The sequence below is a fragment of the Microtus ochrogaster genome, chromosome 24, assembly GCF_000317375.1.
Source record: "Microtus ochrogaster isolate Prairie Vole_2 chromosome 24, MicOch1.0, whole genome shotgun sequence".
In the NCBI taxonomy this organism is placed as follows: Eukaryota; Metazoa; Chordata; class Mammalia; order Rodentia; family Cricetidae; genus Microtus; species Microtus ochrogaster.
In genome coordinates, this window is record NC_022024.1 from 33,015,006 (window position 1) to 33,032,314 (window position 17,309).

At 43.9% G+C, this 17,309-nt stretch overlaps 1 protein-coding gene across 2 annotated transcripts in view; it reads right to left on the reverse strand.

Annotated features, from left to right (window-relative positions):
• Positions 1–4,283: 4,283 nt before the first annotated feature.
• The window catches only part of Washc3 (WASH complex subunit 3), a 35,139-nt gene continuing 22,113 nt past the window's right edge, over positions 4,284–17,309 (reverse strand). For both annotated transcript variants that reach the window (XM_005358208.3, XM_005358207.2), the window contains exons 6-7: positions 11,542–11,606; positions 4,284–5,366 (exon numbers count right to left, since the gene is read on the reverse strand). In XM_005358208.3, coding sequence (XP_005358265.1) covers positions 5,282–5,366; positions 11,542–11,606 — 150 coding nt within the window. In that variant the 3' untranslated portion in view covers positions 4,284–5,281. The remainder of the gene's footprint in view (positions 5,367–11,541; positions 11,607–17,309) is intronic.

Consider the following 17,309-nt stretch of genomic DNA (forward strand, 5'->3'; position numbering starts at 1 on the left):
CCTCCCTAGAGCTGGGATGAAAGGTGTGTGACTCCCAAACACTGGGAATAAAGGTGTGAGCCGCCACCACCTGGATCTGTTTCTGGATCGATTTCGTGTAGGTCAGGGTGACCTTGAACCCACAGAGATCCATCTGCCTCTGCCTGGAATTAAAGATGTGTGCCACCATTTCCTGGCCTGTAGTGGCTGAGCTCTGCACTCTGATGCTCAGGCAAGCTTTATTTATGAACATACAAATAGACTGTCACTACAGATTCGTATCTGTCTCCCTGCACAAAACTCAACTGCCAGCGGAACAAAGACCTAAAAGCAGATACGCTGAACCTAAGAGAAGAGAAAGTGCGGGAGAGCTTTGGGCGCCCTGGCCCAGGAGACGACCTCCTGAAGACACTGTTAACACAGGCACTAAGATCAACAATTAATAAATGGAGCCACATGCAAGTGAGAAACTGTAAGGCAATTGGCAACATTATTTGGACAGAGGGGCGATCGACAGAATGGGGAAATATTTTACAAGCTACACATCTGATAGAAGGTTAATATCTATGTAAAGAACTCAAAAAAAAAAACTCCCCTACATATCAAGAGAATAAATAACCCAGTTTAAAAATGGAGTACAGATCTAAACAGAGAATTTTCAAAAGAGGACTCTCAAAATTCTTAGTCATCAAGGAAATGCCAGTCAAACTTTGAGATTCCATCTTACACCTGTCAGAATGGCTAAATCGACAAAACAAATGACCGCTCATGCTAGTGAGGATGTGGAAAAGCGGAACACTCCTCCATTGCTGCTGGGAGTGCAAACTTGAAAATGATATGGCGGTTCCTCAGGAAACTGGGAACTGATCCACATCGAGATTAAGCTACAGGATATACGGGAATATATTAACCATGGCGTGATGAATACTAAAGAAGAGTTCGTATTTCGGAAGAGAGAACAAGGATACTGTTCTTGGTGTATGGAATGCTCATGGACAAAGGGAGGAAATGGAGCCTCATTAATTCAATAACTGTTGAACACCTACAACGTACAAAGCTTTAGTCTAAGTGCCAGCTTAACTGACAAGGCCAAGGTTGCAATTACACTAAAAGTCTAATTAAAGCCGCGGCATCGAGAGCTGGAGGGATGGCTCAGTGGTTAAGTGTGCCTGCTGCTCTTCCAGAGGATGGGGTTTCCATCCCCAGCAACAATGTGGCAGCTCCTGTCTGTAACTCCAGTTCCATCCTGTCCAGTGCTTGCTGCCATGACTGAGTAACAGGAACAAATCTCATCTCTTCTTTAAAAGGTGAACTCTCTCTCAGGAGGCGCGCTTTGGACATTGCAAAGTAGGTGGCCCAGGACAGTGATCCCCCCCAAACACACTGAGGTGATGGTGACTCTTCCAGGACACTGCCCCCACAGGGGAGAGGAAGTCAGGACCCTTGGCAATGTCCCTGAGTTGAGCAGAGTTCAGAGTATAAAGATACCAAAGTGGTGGAAGTCAGGGACCAGAGTATCTGGAGCTAGAGACCAACAGAGAGTGTCCTTGGGTCTTTAGCTAAAATGTAGTTAGCACGTGGGTGTGAGCAAACTATCAAAGCTAGAAAAGAAATCATGAAAGGAGCCATTGGGGCATCCCCAGAGCACACAGGGCAGTATCCTGCATGTTCCCATGGGCTAGAGAAAGCCTTCCTCACACATGAGCAGCACCCTCAAGAGAAGGAACTAGTCACGCCAAATAATCCCTAAGACGGTTTCAACCACAAAACTTGGAAGTTTCAAAACCAGGCAATTAGGCCCAAGTAACTCAACAGTCATTCCAGTAAAAGACCAAACCAATTAAAATCATATGACCATATAGAACATCCCCAAAACTGCTGGCGTGTCTGTGGGGAAATATCTTAATTGCTAATTGACATGAGAGGTCCCAGCCTTCTGTGAGGAGATGCCAGCCCTGGGTGGGCGGGCCTGGGCTGTGTGAGAAAGGCGGTTGAGAGATGAAGGGGAAGGAAGCCAGAAGAAGCTGTGTTCTGTGGTTTGGCTTCAGTTCATGTCTTAGGGTTCCTGCTTGAGGTCCTGTCCTGACTTCCCTCATTGCTGTCCTGTTACTTCAAAGAGTAAGCTACATTAAACCTGAAAATGAATGGAATGTACGCAATGTAGCTAGCAATGCTGAAGCAAGTGTGGGCAGTCCGAGTGTGGAGGTTCTGTTGAACTTGTCTGTATTGGGCTTCATGGTCTAAATTGACAAGGATGATTGACAGGTCTCTTCCTCTAGAGGGCGCCAGATCTCACTACAGATGGTTGTGAGCCACCATGTGGGTGCTGGGAACTGAACTCAGGACTTTTGGAAGAGCAGGCAGTGCTCTTATCCTCTGAGCCATCTCTTCAGCTTCATTTCATTCAGATTAAACCTGTTCCTCCGCAAATGGGTTTGGTCAGTGTTTTAGCGTAGCGTCAGAGGGTGCAAACTAGGAAAGTCAGGCATGCACTCGGGAGCGGTACAGCCGGTGCCAATCACTCTTGTTTTTAAGTTTTTTTGCGGCGCCCCCAAAATGACTTCCATGGTGGCTGCACCAGGTTTACTCCCGCCAGCGAGAGCTGGATTCATCTTTGCCACGTCTTTGCTGTCGTAGTAGTGAGCCCAGAGGCTCGTGCATTTGAACACTTGATCCCTGGTTGGTAGCACTGTTTGGGGAGGTTCTGCTGGAGGAAGCACGTCACCGTGAGGTGGCTTTGAGTGTTTCTAGTCTCCTCCCAACTCCACCCAGCTCCAGTTCTTAATCCGCCTGCCACTTGTTCACAGTTGAGATCCCTTTCCTGCTCCTGCTTCGGGGCCTGCCTGTCACAAGGAACTGTAGACTGAAATAGATCATTTATAAGTTAGATTATGTCAGAGTATTTTATCAAAGCAGCAGAAAAAAATTGACTACTTATAATTAATATTTATAATTAAAATTATTGCTTAAAGGATTTGTCGTGTATGTGTAGGGGGGCTATGGTATAGGAAAAAAAAGAATTTAAGGCTCTGCTGATTAGACATAAATTACTGAATTCAACAGAGTAAATAATAGGTTTAGGAGAAATAATAATTGCAGCTGGGAACTTTACTTGGGAGTACTTTGGAAGTCCAGGTGAATCTGTTCAGGATCAAAAGAGATCAGCACAGCTGGAGCTTGGGGGAGGGGCCTGTACATGAGATGGAGCTTGGGGGAGGGGCCTATACGTGAGATGGAGCTTGGGGGAGGGGCCTGTACATGAGATGGAGCTTGGGGGAGGGGCCTGTACATGAGATGGAGCTTGGGGGAGGGGCCTATACGTGAGATGGAGCTTGGGGGAGGGAGTGTAGACTTGAGACAGAGATTTGGAAGAATCAGCTCATAGCAGGTTAAACTAAGGACATGCATTCATAGCGTTTCAACTTACAATAGTTACTTTTCATGATCTTCCAATTTTCCTTGGAAACCTATTCACGTTGTTTATTTTGTCCTTTTGACCCCTGCCTGGCTGGTGTCTAATATTAATAGCTCCCTTGCCTTCTCAAATATTATGCTCTCTCTCTCTCTCTCTCTCTCCACACACACACACACACACACACACACACACACACACACACACACACACACCTTAGGTTTAAAGCTATCCATCCTTTCCCAAGGCTCAAGAGAGGTGCTGGGATGGATGGTCCTGGTTGAGTTTATGCTACTGATCGTTGTGTTCTACAATCCTGTTAAACTTGTCTGGGCTTCAGTAAGGTTGTTTTGTTTTGTTTTTATTTCAATGGACATCCTAAAGGATTGATAACGTCATCTTTCTTCTTCACAGTCTCTACATCTCTTCCTTCTCCTGCCTTACTGTGGCAGCCAAAATCTTCAATACATATGAAGCTGAATACCAATATTTCTGGGCCTATTGAGCCTTGCATTTCATTGTTTGGCTTATTTGTGCTGGGTACCAGGATGCTAGGCAAGCCCTCGGTCACAGAATGAAGCTCCCAGGGGGGCTGGAGAGATGACTCAGAGGCTCAGAACACTGACTGCTCTTCCAGAGGTTCCTAGTTCAATTCTCAGCAACCACATGGTGGGTGGCGTGGCTTACAACCATCTGTAATGAGATCTGGTGCCCTCTTCTGGCCTGGAATCATACATGCAGACAGAACACTGTATACATAATAAATAAATAAATCTCAAAAAAAAAAAAAAAAGAATGAAGCTCCCAGCCTGGTTAAAATGATAAAGTAAGTATTGGCTGATTTTCAAGTGGAATCTGTTCTTGTATTTGTGGGATAAATGCTACTTGAATGAATTGTTAACCAATAGATTTTATTTTAGCACCATCTAAAATGTATAGAGTTAGTATACACAGACCTATAAATTCACCTCATGCCTCATCACAGCTTCCCATATTTTTAAGATCTTGCTTTAGTGATACATTTGTTAAATTAATAAACCAATATTAATGTATTATTTTTAACTAACCTACAGATTATATTGAGATCTGCTCTGCTGGGCAGTTCTATGGATTTTGGCAAATATACACTAGTTCTGCACACGATAGCTTCAGTTTCTTCAGGATCCCTGTGGTTGGGAGTCGTTCTTCTACAACGCCTGTCAGCTTGGGTTCAGCTGTGATGACAGAAACGATGTCTTGTCTCACCGATCTTCTCGGGTGGTCTTTCACGGCTCGATATCCTCTTTGAAGTCTTGGAGATGAGAGCAGACAACACGGAATTCGGGCAGATCTGGGCAGTCCAGGGCACCCCGAGTCAAACGTCTTTATCTGCCCCGTGTATTGCATCCCTCATTTCTACTTCTGGCTCCACTAACACCTGTAGTGAATAGTTCTGAGCTCTTATTTACTCACAGCAACACTTATCCAGGTATTTCATTCCGGCTACAGTTTCACGATCATCTTCACGGCTTGGGAAGCTCGTTTTCTCATAGAAAAGCGCATCCCAGAAGCGCAGGGGCAGCTACTGTCCTTGCAAGCCACTCTTTCCCCGATGGGCTCTAGAAATTGCCTCGGGACCTCAGTTCTAACCAACTCCCTCTTAGAATGTTTATTAAATCACCTTAGTGTTTGTAGCACTCGTAGCAATTTAGGTCTTTCTGGTTTTAATTAGAGCATTTTATTTGGTTAACAAAAAATACTGGAAGCTTATAAACGCTTTATTTTTTTAACAGAAGAAGGCTGGGGTAGGTGTGTGGCCACTGGATGACACAGTCACTAAGCACAGCGTTCAGACTCTTCCACAGACTATAAACATTCACACATTTTTGTGATCCTCATCCACAGTTCAACTCAGTCGCTGAAAGAAGAGTCACTGTCTGAACTTTCTTCTATGGCTTTTTCAGTTGCACCATTGGGCACCGGAGCATCTGGCTTCCTGGAAAAAAAAGGCGGGGGGGATTTAAAGATTTTCCCAACCGAAGACAAGCTTACAAACTGTGAATTAGGTTCATCGTGCAGTACTGTTTGTTGCTAATAAACCTGCTGGGTCTGCGTGTTTACAGGACCCTCCGGTACTGCGCCCCAGGGCGCTGCCTCTGACTTCGGCACGCCAGGCGGGGATGAACTGCTCTAGCTCCGCCGGGGCCACAGCTCTCCTGCCAGCCCTTCCGCTGCTTCTCCTTCAGCACTCTGCGTCGCAGTGCCATGGAGACTGAGATGCGAGGTGGACCGGCTGGCATGCCTGGCGTGGAGTCCCTGCAGCCTCAAGTGCACACTGAGGCACGGATGGGAAAGTGAGGAATGGAAAGACAAACGGAAGCTCTGGAAACCCAGAAGCAGAAAGGAGCTCGAGAACGGCTAAGAAGCAGAGGCCAAGTGGGAGCGCTGTGGGAAGGGGTGCAGAGTTGTGGGGAGGGGGCAGCATGGTCAGAGCAGGCTCTTAATGTCCATCGGGTGTTTTCACTTAGTTTTTGTTCTTGGGCTTTTCTCTAGAGAACGAGTATAAAAAGTCTGAGTTGGAAAAAAAAAAAAAGCCTCAAAAAAAAAATCTCAAAGAGAGCGCATCAGGGAACACCAACTGCTTAAGCCCCAAGTTCGTGTGGTATAATAAACAAAAATGAAAAATTATAATACTACTAAAAGTCATGGTGAGGGCTGGACGGATGGCTCAGGTGATAAAGCATTTGCCTTGCAAGCGAGAGGACCTGAGTTTGGATCCCACACCATGCAGAATATTTATGCAAATTTCCATATGATTCATACATGTCAATTACCACTTTTGAGCATATTACCAGAATAGCAAAATTTAGCTATCTGAGCTATCTGCAGCACTGTCTGCACACCCCTGTTTATCACTACCCTACTGACAAGTTGTGGAGCCAGTCTCGCTGGTTATCAGTGGACTGATGAATAAAATGTACAAGGAACTGGAGGCTACCGTGTTAAATGAAATAAAAAAGCCCCTCAAAGACAGTATCATGCTTTCTCATGTGGAATCTGGGAAGACATGATAATAAACCAGGACTCTTAGCAAGGAGAGGAAAAAGGAAAGCAGAATAAGAGAGAGCAACAGGGGGTGCGTGTGTGATCGAAATGCATTATTTTTTGCAATTGACATGTTAATAAAAGAGAAAAATGCTGTACGTGCTGTCATTCACGGATCCACATGATGCTGCACTGTACAGAAGAAGGGAGGAGATGTACTTTCTTCTTCCACATGTGGATGCCCACTTCCCCCATTTATTAAGGAGGATGTTTATTCTCTAATGTATATTTTTGTCATCTTTGTCACAAACCAGGTGGCTGCTGCTACATGGGTTTACACCCGTGAGTCCTCTGCTCTGTTCCACTGATCTATGTGTCACTACTAAGGCTCTCAGTATAAACTGGAGTCAGGAATGGCGATGCCTCCAGCGTCACTCCCTTCGCTGCTGATTGTTTTCATACCCAGAATGTTTTGTACAAATCTTAAGATGGTTTTCTCCTTCTCTGAAGAACGCTATTGAAACTCTGACTGAGGGACTCATAAATCACATCGAATCTGTAGACTGAGGTGGGAGGTCGACCATTTTCCTAACTGTCATTTCCCCAATCCCATCCACTTTGTATTTCAGTCACTCCATGACAGCAAGACATTTCTTTTCCTGGGGACTCGAGACGTGTATGTTTCTTTAGAAGCCAGCTTTGGGTTATGGAGCAGAAGCAGCTTGATTTTATTCAGTGGTAAAAACTAAAATCTTCCTGATGGCGTTGGATTCACAGGAGAGAGCTGAGCAGTAGGAGGCAGACAGTGTAAGGTGGTGAGGAGGACGACCACAGTCACCAGCCCTGAGAGGAGAGAGCTGAGCAGTAGGAGGCAGACGGTGTAAGGTGGTGGGGAGGAGGGGAGGACGTCCACAGTCACCAGCCGAGCCTCCGAGCCTCCGGTTCCTGTCCACTGTCTGCACCTCTCAGCTATAGGCCACTAACTTCCCTTTTTGCTCAAGCTAGCTTAAATGGGTTTTATAATTTTGGAGATGAAGACAGTTTAGAACACACATATATTGTTGATTTAATATTTCTTTGTTAAAAGAAGATTTAACTTTGTGTTTAAAACCTTAAGCACTTAAAGGATATAAAAATCAAATAAACATTCTTTGGGGAAATGTGCAGACAGTTTGAAATCACTTTTTAATTTTCTTTACAAAGCAGTTCAATTTAATTTAAACTGTGTTCCAAAACAGTGTTAGAAAACCTATGGCTGAGCAGGAGGTGATGGAGAGGCTGGCCTATTTACCCAAGTGTATATGGACATGTTAAAATTAGAAAAGACGTTATAAACATGAGAGAAAGTTGGTATACATACATGTAAAAAAATCATAGAAGATTTCATAAGTTTGAGAGGGAGTTTGTGGGTACATAAGTAGAAATGATTAAAAAAAGACACCACTGATCACTAATTAAGAAAATGCCCTATAGCCAGATCTCACGGAGGCATTTTCTCAGTTGAAGCTCCCTCCTCTCTGATGACTCTAGCTTGTGTCAAGTTGACTTTAGCTAAAACCAGCCAGGACAGGTGGGATGGAGCCCAGGTGAACAGACCTGACTAGCTAAAACCAGCCAGGACAGGTGGGATGGAGCCCAGGTGAACAGACCTGACTAGCTAAAACCAGCCAGGACAGGTCGGATGGAGCCCAGGTGAACAGATCTGACTAGCTTGCTCAGCTTCAGATCTGATCCCCAACACAGAGTAAATAATCAGTCTGTTCTCTGCTATATAACTGGAAACAGAGATTTTCAGTTTGAAAAAGCAGAGTATACTTCTAAAAGGTCATATTCTGCATATGAAATATGTCCGTTGAAAACATGATGGTATACATAGGCAACTCAGGAGTATAAACAAGTTGTGGCCCCAAAGCTTGGTAGAGCCATGGTTTGGAACATTCACAAACCACAGCAGCATTCATTAAACACTCACTGCTTGTCCAGAGCTCTACCGAGCACGTGCATCACTGCTGAGGGGCCGGGCCGTTCTAGTTTCCATTTCACAGATCAATCCGTGGTTCAGAGATAGAAAGTGGCAGGGCGAACTGTCACCCTGGCTGCCTCCGGCTGGCTGTCTCTAGTCTAATGTAGCCCGAGTCTCCCTCACCATGAACTTGCTCCTGAGACGCATGGGACCAAAGGCCAATCTGTCTGTCATCCTAGATGAACAGATGTAGTCATGACTGGGTAATTCTGACATTAGTTCTGAGACACGAGGGGTGAAACTTCTGTTTCCTGGTACAGAAATCTAGGCATTGATTCAAAGTTTTAAAAGTATGATTTACTCATTCTGTATTTCTGGGACAACATTAAAGCAGATGGATCTCTGAATAGAGGTTAATTAAGTTTCAATTTCACCTTAAACTAAGGAAGACAGTGACATCCCCACGTCTTTTTTATGTCAGTAGCACCAAAACTAATCTTGAGAAGCAGGGGATTTAAAAAAAAAGTAATTAAAACAATCAGAAGCATCAAACAAATACTTGTTTGGTAATTATCAAACATTTTCATCAGTTTTGTAGACATCTCAAATTCAAGGATGGGCATAATTTTGCAGTAAATTGCCAGGCTTCCTCATGCAAACTTTCCTTTGAGACAGTGTGTGTTCTGTCCCCAGCTCTGGACGTTCAGCAGCCAGTCTGACATGCTTAGAGACCGGGTTGTTTCTCCCTCAACTCCAGTTCTGCTCTCTGTCCAGATCAGACAGATCTAGACCAGCTTTTCTAACAGTTATACGAGTTTGCCTTACTACCTGGAGCTGATAAAAACAGAAAGTGTGTGTTTATACTCTTAAAGAAAAGACAATCAGGACGCTCTTTACTCAAAGTTCTTGGAAGAGGCTTATTTTGTACCTTTGATTCTAAATAAAACTACATTCCCCTTGGATGGTACATTTCCTTCTTGAACACCATGTCAAACTTCTCTCCTTGAGTGAAGGTCCCTACCTTGTGTAACTCGGATTCCACAGCCCCAGACTTCCTCTGTGAACAGGGTTGCTGCTACATCACCATAAGCTTATGGAGACGTTGTAGCGGTGACTGCATAAGTGAGTCAGTCCACCCCAGCCAGTGCCCCTGGTGGCCAGTGGCCTGTACCTATGAGGTAATGGGCCAGAAGGCAGCCTCTCGGCTGTGGTTGAGAAGCAGCCTTTCGGTAAGGCCATGCTGTTACTGGAATCCTACCCTACAACTTGGCATCCACCTCACATCTGAATGTTTTTCAGCATTTACAGACAATGACATACACCATGCCATTGCTAAGGGGGCTATAAGAGCACACTGGGTGTGTGTGGGCTTCTCCGCTGGATAACCGCTTACAGATCCCTTAGGGTGACAATATCCAACACTCTTGAGGAATAAGGAGTTACCTAGGCCAATAAGATAGGGGAAAGGGGTTCCAAGGAGAGTTAAAACCGTCAAAAGGGAGTAGAAAGATGATATATTCAGAGAAACACAAGTCATTTGCAACGGCTGCACAAAATGAACATGGACAGAATCAGCAAGCACTTGAGAAGCAACCCAGGACGCGATGGGAGAAGCATCTACACGCAGCAGGTAGACACTATACGTCGAAGGCAAGAATGAAGTTATGAACAAATACACGCGGCTTTATAGGGAGTGCGTGAAGGCGAACACAAAGGCCAATCAGGTGCTACTGCGATAACCAGGTGAGAAATGAAGGGTCACGGGAACAGCAAGAGGTACGCAGGCATGTGGAAGGAGGGAGGCGACACCAAAACCGAGAAAAACCATAGCAACTAACATCACAGGACAGGGGAGAGGGAGGGAGCAAAGGTGATCTTCAAGTGCTCGTGTGGACAGGGTGAATGAAAGGACCGTGTACGAGGCTTCATCTGGGAAGGAGATGAATGAAGCCATCAGTGGCCGAGGACTGGAGACGCAGCCGGTGGAGATACTTATAGGACACGGGCTTTCCTGTCTCTCCAGAGTGAAACATCACCATGTTAAAGGTCATTTGTTACTATTTATGACCCATTGTGTATTTCCAGAAGCCAAAAACATCCCAATTGATGGTAAATGTGCTTATACAATCAAGTACCCAAAGGGATTAAATCCAAATGTTCCATTCTTATTAAAATACATGCCACAATTCATCTACTTTTCAAACGTCAGAAACAATTTCCAGAACACATAGTAAACATGCCCAGATACGCTGTGCTCAATTCACCAAGCCATGCTATTGGAGTCGATCCTTCGGCCCCTTGGAAACACACCAAATGAACATACATGTTGGAAAATCCATTGTTGGCAGCTTTACGGGCATTCTTGAACTTCACATTTTTGAAGATAAAATATGAGAAGATGACTTTTATGATATTTCATTTCCAAAATGCACACCTTTTCCTGAAATGCTGGAGCCAAGAAAAATTCCAGAGCGTAGTACTAGCACAGCCTGAATGCCCGGGGAACACGGGGTGAAGGAGTGCTCCAGCTAGACAGACTGTTACAAGTATCTGGAGACGTATAAGGCAGACTTGCGAGGAACCCATTAAGATATAGAACTTATTGAGATGAACCACATGGCCAGCCTGGCTTGGATAAAATGAATTATTATCAAAGTTCTGAGCCGTGATTTCTTAGCATATTTAAAAAGTATTTTATAATACACATTCAACTGGCACCTATTTTATAATAACCATTAGTGTGCACTGCTTATGTGAGTCGCTTCTCAGCCCTGTGTCATCTAGGCTGCCACAGAATACTCTGCTTATGTATTATGACCTTAAGTGAAAAGAGGTGGACAATATCTTGTCACATCAACCCCAAAAGGAAATGTCAACATGGAAAAAAAAAACAACGAAAACCCAAATGCCCATCTACCAAATTCTGACCAGTTTCACTACTGAATTTCCTCTCCTGAGGTGTGCAGGGCTGATTTAGTAGCCTAGGATATTTCCTTTCCTTTTCCTTCCTTTCTTTCTAACATAGCAGGGGCATCATGTGGAAGACGATATTCTCAACTAGAAACACTGTATAGGAAACAGTAGGGAAAGCTCAAAACATTTTTTGTTGCACTTGACAAATCTGGTACCTTGTCAATAGGATTTTATTAGAAACACTACTTACTCCAGCAGGTCTGGATCCAGCCCTTCGGATATCATTTTGTTTCTGATTGCCATCACTGGAACCCCCTACGCAAAAGTCAAAAGATAAATTCAGTTATAAGAAAGCCTTTTTCATCATTCCCATGAACGACCTGAAAGAATACACAGAGGTTTCTCGTTATTTAAAGCACACCCCCTTTGCTTCTACTGCTGCGTGTGCAAAGCATCTCAAAGACCTCCTGGCACATTCACAGCGACCTGTGGAGCCAGCACTGTCTAATTCACGCACACCCAAGCCAAGTCACGTGAACCATCTTATTGCCACTTCTGCCCTGCAGGATGAGGAGGTTACTTTCTCATCCAAAGAAAGGAAGCAACCACGGCTCGGATGACGAGACATCTGGCTAACCTGATAGGATTTTCAAACAAAAGCAAAGCTTTTCAAAACATAGCGCACACCAATGTAAATGCTTGTGTGATAAGCAAACATCCATATTTCATTTCGACACTTTTGGAATGCAGAATCCAAGTAATATATTATACATTTTCTCAGACCACTACACACATGAAGCAGGAACAATACAGGTGGTAAACTGAAGAACACTGAGAATGCAGGAATATCTGCACTCAGGTTAAGAATATCAAACAGCAAGGAAAGGATACATCAGAAATGAATACAAATGCATTTGAAAAAAGAACTCATTTGATGTGAACACACTCCATAACTCCACATCACTGAGTGTGGATGTGTCAAGACCTTTGGCGGCAATAAATGTCCTCTGAAAGCAGCACACTCCAAGATTAATTCAAGCTAAAATGCACGAAGAATCTGAGGTCTCTGTCAGCACTCGCCTGTGCTGTAGCAGGTGGTTCTCCTGAAGCCTGGGTTCTCCACACAGCATGAGGACTGGGTCCCGTGCACACTGCCAAGCCGCACAGCACGCTACCAGAACCACCTCGGCTGTGTTCAACACTAGTGCATGCTAGGAGCTGCAGAGCCTTTGGATGCTCTTGCAGAAACAATGGTTTGATTATGGAAAACAAACGTTAGTCATGATTTCTCGCTGTTGTTCCTTGGGATATAAATGTCAAAACAGCATAATTTGGGTGGCAGTATGTTAAAATGCTTGAATTTAAAAATTGTTGAGTTTCATTAAAGAATAGTTTGGGTTGGATATGGTTCCGTGGTTAAGGGTGCTTGCAGCTCTTCCAGAGGCACCGGAGTGGGTAACCAAGATGTTAAGACAAGCCCTACTTTTGAGGTATGTTTTCTAAAACTAAGACTTGAATAAAATGGAGTTCAAACCCAAATCTACTATTTAATTTTACACAAGGGATCAGTCTAAGTGATCCCTTAGATCCCTAAGAAGGGATCACCCTTCTCAGAGAAACTTCTTTTTGCAGTGAATGCTGGTCAATAGAACAGCAACAGGCCTAAGCGCCCTGGAGTGCTCGGCTCCAAAAGGGATCGCTACATCACACCCGCTGTCACAACGGCCAGGGACCACCATGGAAGACAGGGCAGAGAGAGACCGCAAGAAGCTGGGGGTGCTGCTTCTGAACAGAGTTTCCTAGATGAGACAAACACCACACAGACGAGCTCTCAGTTCCCTTGGCTGCCTGCACAAGACCCATGCAAGATCGAACCAGTCCAAAGGACAGCATGGACGGGGAGGGCCGGAGGAGCTAAGCAAGCAGCACTGCTAACAGAACAGCTTCTGGCAGTCACTGGTGGCCATGGGAGGGAGACTCAGTTGTCTTCAGGGATGTAGCCCCTGATAGGCTGCCATGCTCCAGTGGCTGCCCCTACAGCATGCACACACTGGCAACGCTAACTGGTCTCAGTGCACTAAAAACACTGTGGAGGACATGAGCAGGAGCTTGGAGATGTGGGGTGATGATTCAACTATTCAGGATAACAGAATGAAAAAGTTTAGAGCATTTCATTTTCCAAAAGTACTGACGTTCTAAGGATAAGAGGGAAAAGAACAGAGTTCATGCCATATTTCCTAAAAGCAGCAACAAAAAGAACCAAACAAGCTCTAGGCTTCCATTAAGCATGATCTGATGTCAGAAGGTCTTTCTACGAGCACAGCTATGTGATTTATTTATCATATGTTAGTGTAAGCCACAGGACATCACTGGAAAGGTCACAAAAATAAATTACAAAACCCAGGAAACAGAAGGGAAGAAAAATGAGGTTAAAAAAAACTGAAACAAAACAAAAAGCAAAAACCTGCAGCATCAGCATCTCCTAAAATATAGCACAAAACTGTCCCTGGGGCACGGGAGGGAGGCGCCTGGAAGCGCACAGGCGAGCAGCAGAGATGTTGGTAGAATAGATAAACTCCCCATTTTAACGGATCTATGGAACTGATTATGGAGAAAGAGTAACAGACGTCTGAGCCTGGAGCTCCGTATTTTAACCCGACGTTTCTGGAACCAGCCACAGGAGGAGAAAACAGAAATACTCCAAGTTCAGTGAGCCTCTTGTCACTTTTGTATATTGGTATAACATACAAAATACACCCATTTTCCCACCGTCCGCCCCTGCAGAGGCTTCTGATCACACCATGATGTAAATCTCATAAAGCTTGATAAACAAATGAAACCAGTGATTGGGCCTGGGTTCCGAGCACGCATCCCCACCGGACCTGCTGCCGTGTGTGTGGCTCAGACATCTCGTTTGCTACATTCCTGGGAGGACGTCACTTGTCAGCCGTCAGAAAGAAGCGTCCAATGTCTGATCGCAAAGAGACAAAGCTACTGGTGGTCTAAGGAGGACACAGGAGACCTTGACATGAAGTCTATGGAGCTGTGGGGTTTTCTTTGGCAAGTCATGAGGGCAGCCCGTCCAACAGAAGCAGTGAAGGGGAGCGGAGGCAGCCATGGGTCTGCATGTGCGTCACTGGAGAAAGTGTGTAAAGAAGCCACGCTAATGAAATTAGGACAGCAGCACCAATGGTTAAATGCTAGTTTCTTATATCACAAAACTGTTTGGAGGTCTCCAGGCCTGCCAAGATTTACACAATAATCTGTTACTGTGTTAATGAGAACCAAGCTACTAAATCTATCAGCCATGTTTTAGATTTGAAGGGGGAAAAAAAAAGGGACTTTGCTTTTTGAAAAAAAATAACAAAATCAAATCCTTATATTTTAGGCTTTTTTTCCTATCATTTTATGAACTTGAATCCAAAAATTTAGTTGTAAGAAGTGGAAAATAGGAAGTTCTTTCCTTACACTGAGCAGGCATAACATAAGTCTACTGAGCTGCTGGTTGGAAGGAGAACTTGTTCTTCGTAGGAGTGGTGGTGACACCTCAACCCGAGCATCCAGGCTCAGGCAGAGGTACAAGTCTGGGACAGTCTGGGTTACACAGCAGGACTCTGTCTCAAAACCACTTTTCCTTTGCAAAGAAAGAGTCATGCAGAAACTGTGGGATGCTATGGGCTAAAAAGGGAGCCACTACATGCTAACAAGCTTCTTGACGTGGTAAAATCGACTCAACTGTATCTTCGCCTTTTGATGTTTCAAAAGTCCTGTTTTTATTCATTTATTTGTTTGTTCAGTTGTTTCTTTTGAGACAAGATTTCATGTAGCCAAGGCTTACCTTCAAATAAACTTATACAGCTTGGAGCTAGCCATGAATTTCTAATCCTTCTGCCTTCACCCCCCATACTGTGATATTATCGGTATGTACCTCCATGATTAAGAATGCCATTTTTAAAATTTTACTTATTTTTATTTTATGTGCAATGGTACTTTGCCATGGCTGTCAGGTCCCCTGGAACTGGAGTTACAGACAGCTGTGAGCTGCCATGTGAGTGCTGGGAATTGAATCCAGGTCCTTTGGAAGAGCACTAAGTGCTCTTAACTGTTGAGCCATCTCCCCAACCCAAGAATGCCAGGTAAAGTTTTATATAAAGTGGCATGATCTTATGTTAAGGATAATATTTTCAGATAAATATTACATATACACTCAGATAAAAATATATGCAATGTTTGCTGACCAAATCATAAAACAAAACACATGCTCAATGATTTTCTTCTTCCCCTGGAAGCTTCCAGGAAAGGAATATGAAATTAATTTAAATAAACACCTTCAAGACTTTAACATGAATATGGCTATCTTAAGAAGGAAGCTTTACAAGACTTTACAAGACAAGTTACAAAGACTGGTCCAGATCTAGAAAATGCTGTGGTCTCGTATTAACGTGGAGACTGTTCCTGCTAAGTGTTTCTGTCTTGAACCTGCGCGTGTATGTGGGTCACAAGTCTTCAGTATCAAACAGTCACTTCTGTGAAAAGGAGCATGACCGAGTTTTTACAAGGGTTATTTCACGAGATGGGTGTGTGGTCAGAAGAGCCTTTCCATTGGCTGCTCATTACCCATCTTTACAGACACAGGCACAGCTCACGGCAGAAAAGGGGTGAAAGGGCACACCAGATCTCCTCAGGGCCCAGACAGCCGGCAAGCAAATCGTGGTGGCTTTACTCTTAAAGTACACACATCTTTAGCAGTTCTGTCTCTGTGTTTTAGGGATAAGAAAGAAACTAAAGTTCACCTGGAGGCATATGAGTTTAAAAATCTTTTAGAAAATCATTTCCAAAAGTTATGAATTTATTGTCATGAGAACGTTGAAAACACAGCTATACCAAATTCCCATATTAACACCATCCCACGCCCCATAAAATACACTTGTAACATAATAAACTTTATGTGTTAATGACCAGAAGATGGCATAAAATGTTTTCTTTGTATTTGTAACTCCTCAAGCATTTGCTGATTTAAGAGTAACTTGGTGCCTAGGGAGACCCAGTTTCTTCCCTTTACTATCATGTGTAAGGGGTATGCAGAATTTGTTGTTTGTTGAGACACACAGCCTTGGTTGGCCTGGAGTTCACTGTGTAGATCAGGCTGGTCTTGAACTCACGGAGATCCACCTGCCTCTGCCTCCTGAGTACTGGGATTAAAGGCATGCGGCACTGTGCCTGGCTTGGTATGGAGAATTTTAATGCTTGCTTTGACAGGCTCCTCCATGGTGGAACCATCACCTCATTCAAATCAGATAACTTCTTTCTATAAATGTATTCACTTTCATTTTTAAATATTATTATACTTTAACTTTCTAATTTGCAAACAATTTAAAATGTTTAAATTATGCGTGTGTGTGTGTGTGTGTGTGTGTGTGTCTATTTGAGGGTTGTGCATGTGTGGACACATACCCTCAGAATCCAGAAGTGGGAACCAGATCCTGGAGTTAAGAGTTATAGGCGGTTGTGAGTGGTGTTGAATGGTGGTGAAACAGAACCCAGGTCCTTGGCAAGGGAAGAATATTCTTTATACCACTGAGCCTTCTCTCCAGCCCCCAAAATTTATTACAAAATCATACTAGAATTTGCTAACCAAATTACGAGTCTATGAATTTATATGTTAAAAACACGCATATATTATTCATGTAAATTTAAAGTTATTTCTCCAAGTATAGCAATGAAAGAGTAGAGAAGATTCTAGTGACTTAATATACAGAAAGTGTACTTCTGAGTTACTCTTCCAGGTAGGGTCCGGTGCTTAGGGAGCCAACTATGATTCCCTCCTTCTTTGACCTTAACAATCTACACACACACACACACACACACACACAAAGAAAAATGGTTGGGGTTAGGCACCCATAGAGGCTATAGAACCACAGTAAAGGGCCTTGAATCTGGTAATAACATGCCATCAATCTTGATCTAAGCAATTAATCTAAGGTCCTTTGTGAACCCAGGCCAGGGAATGGAAGGTGT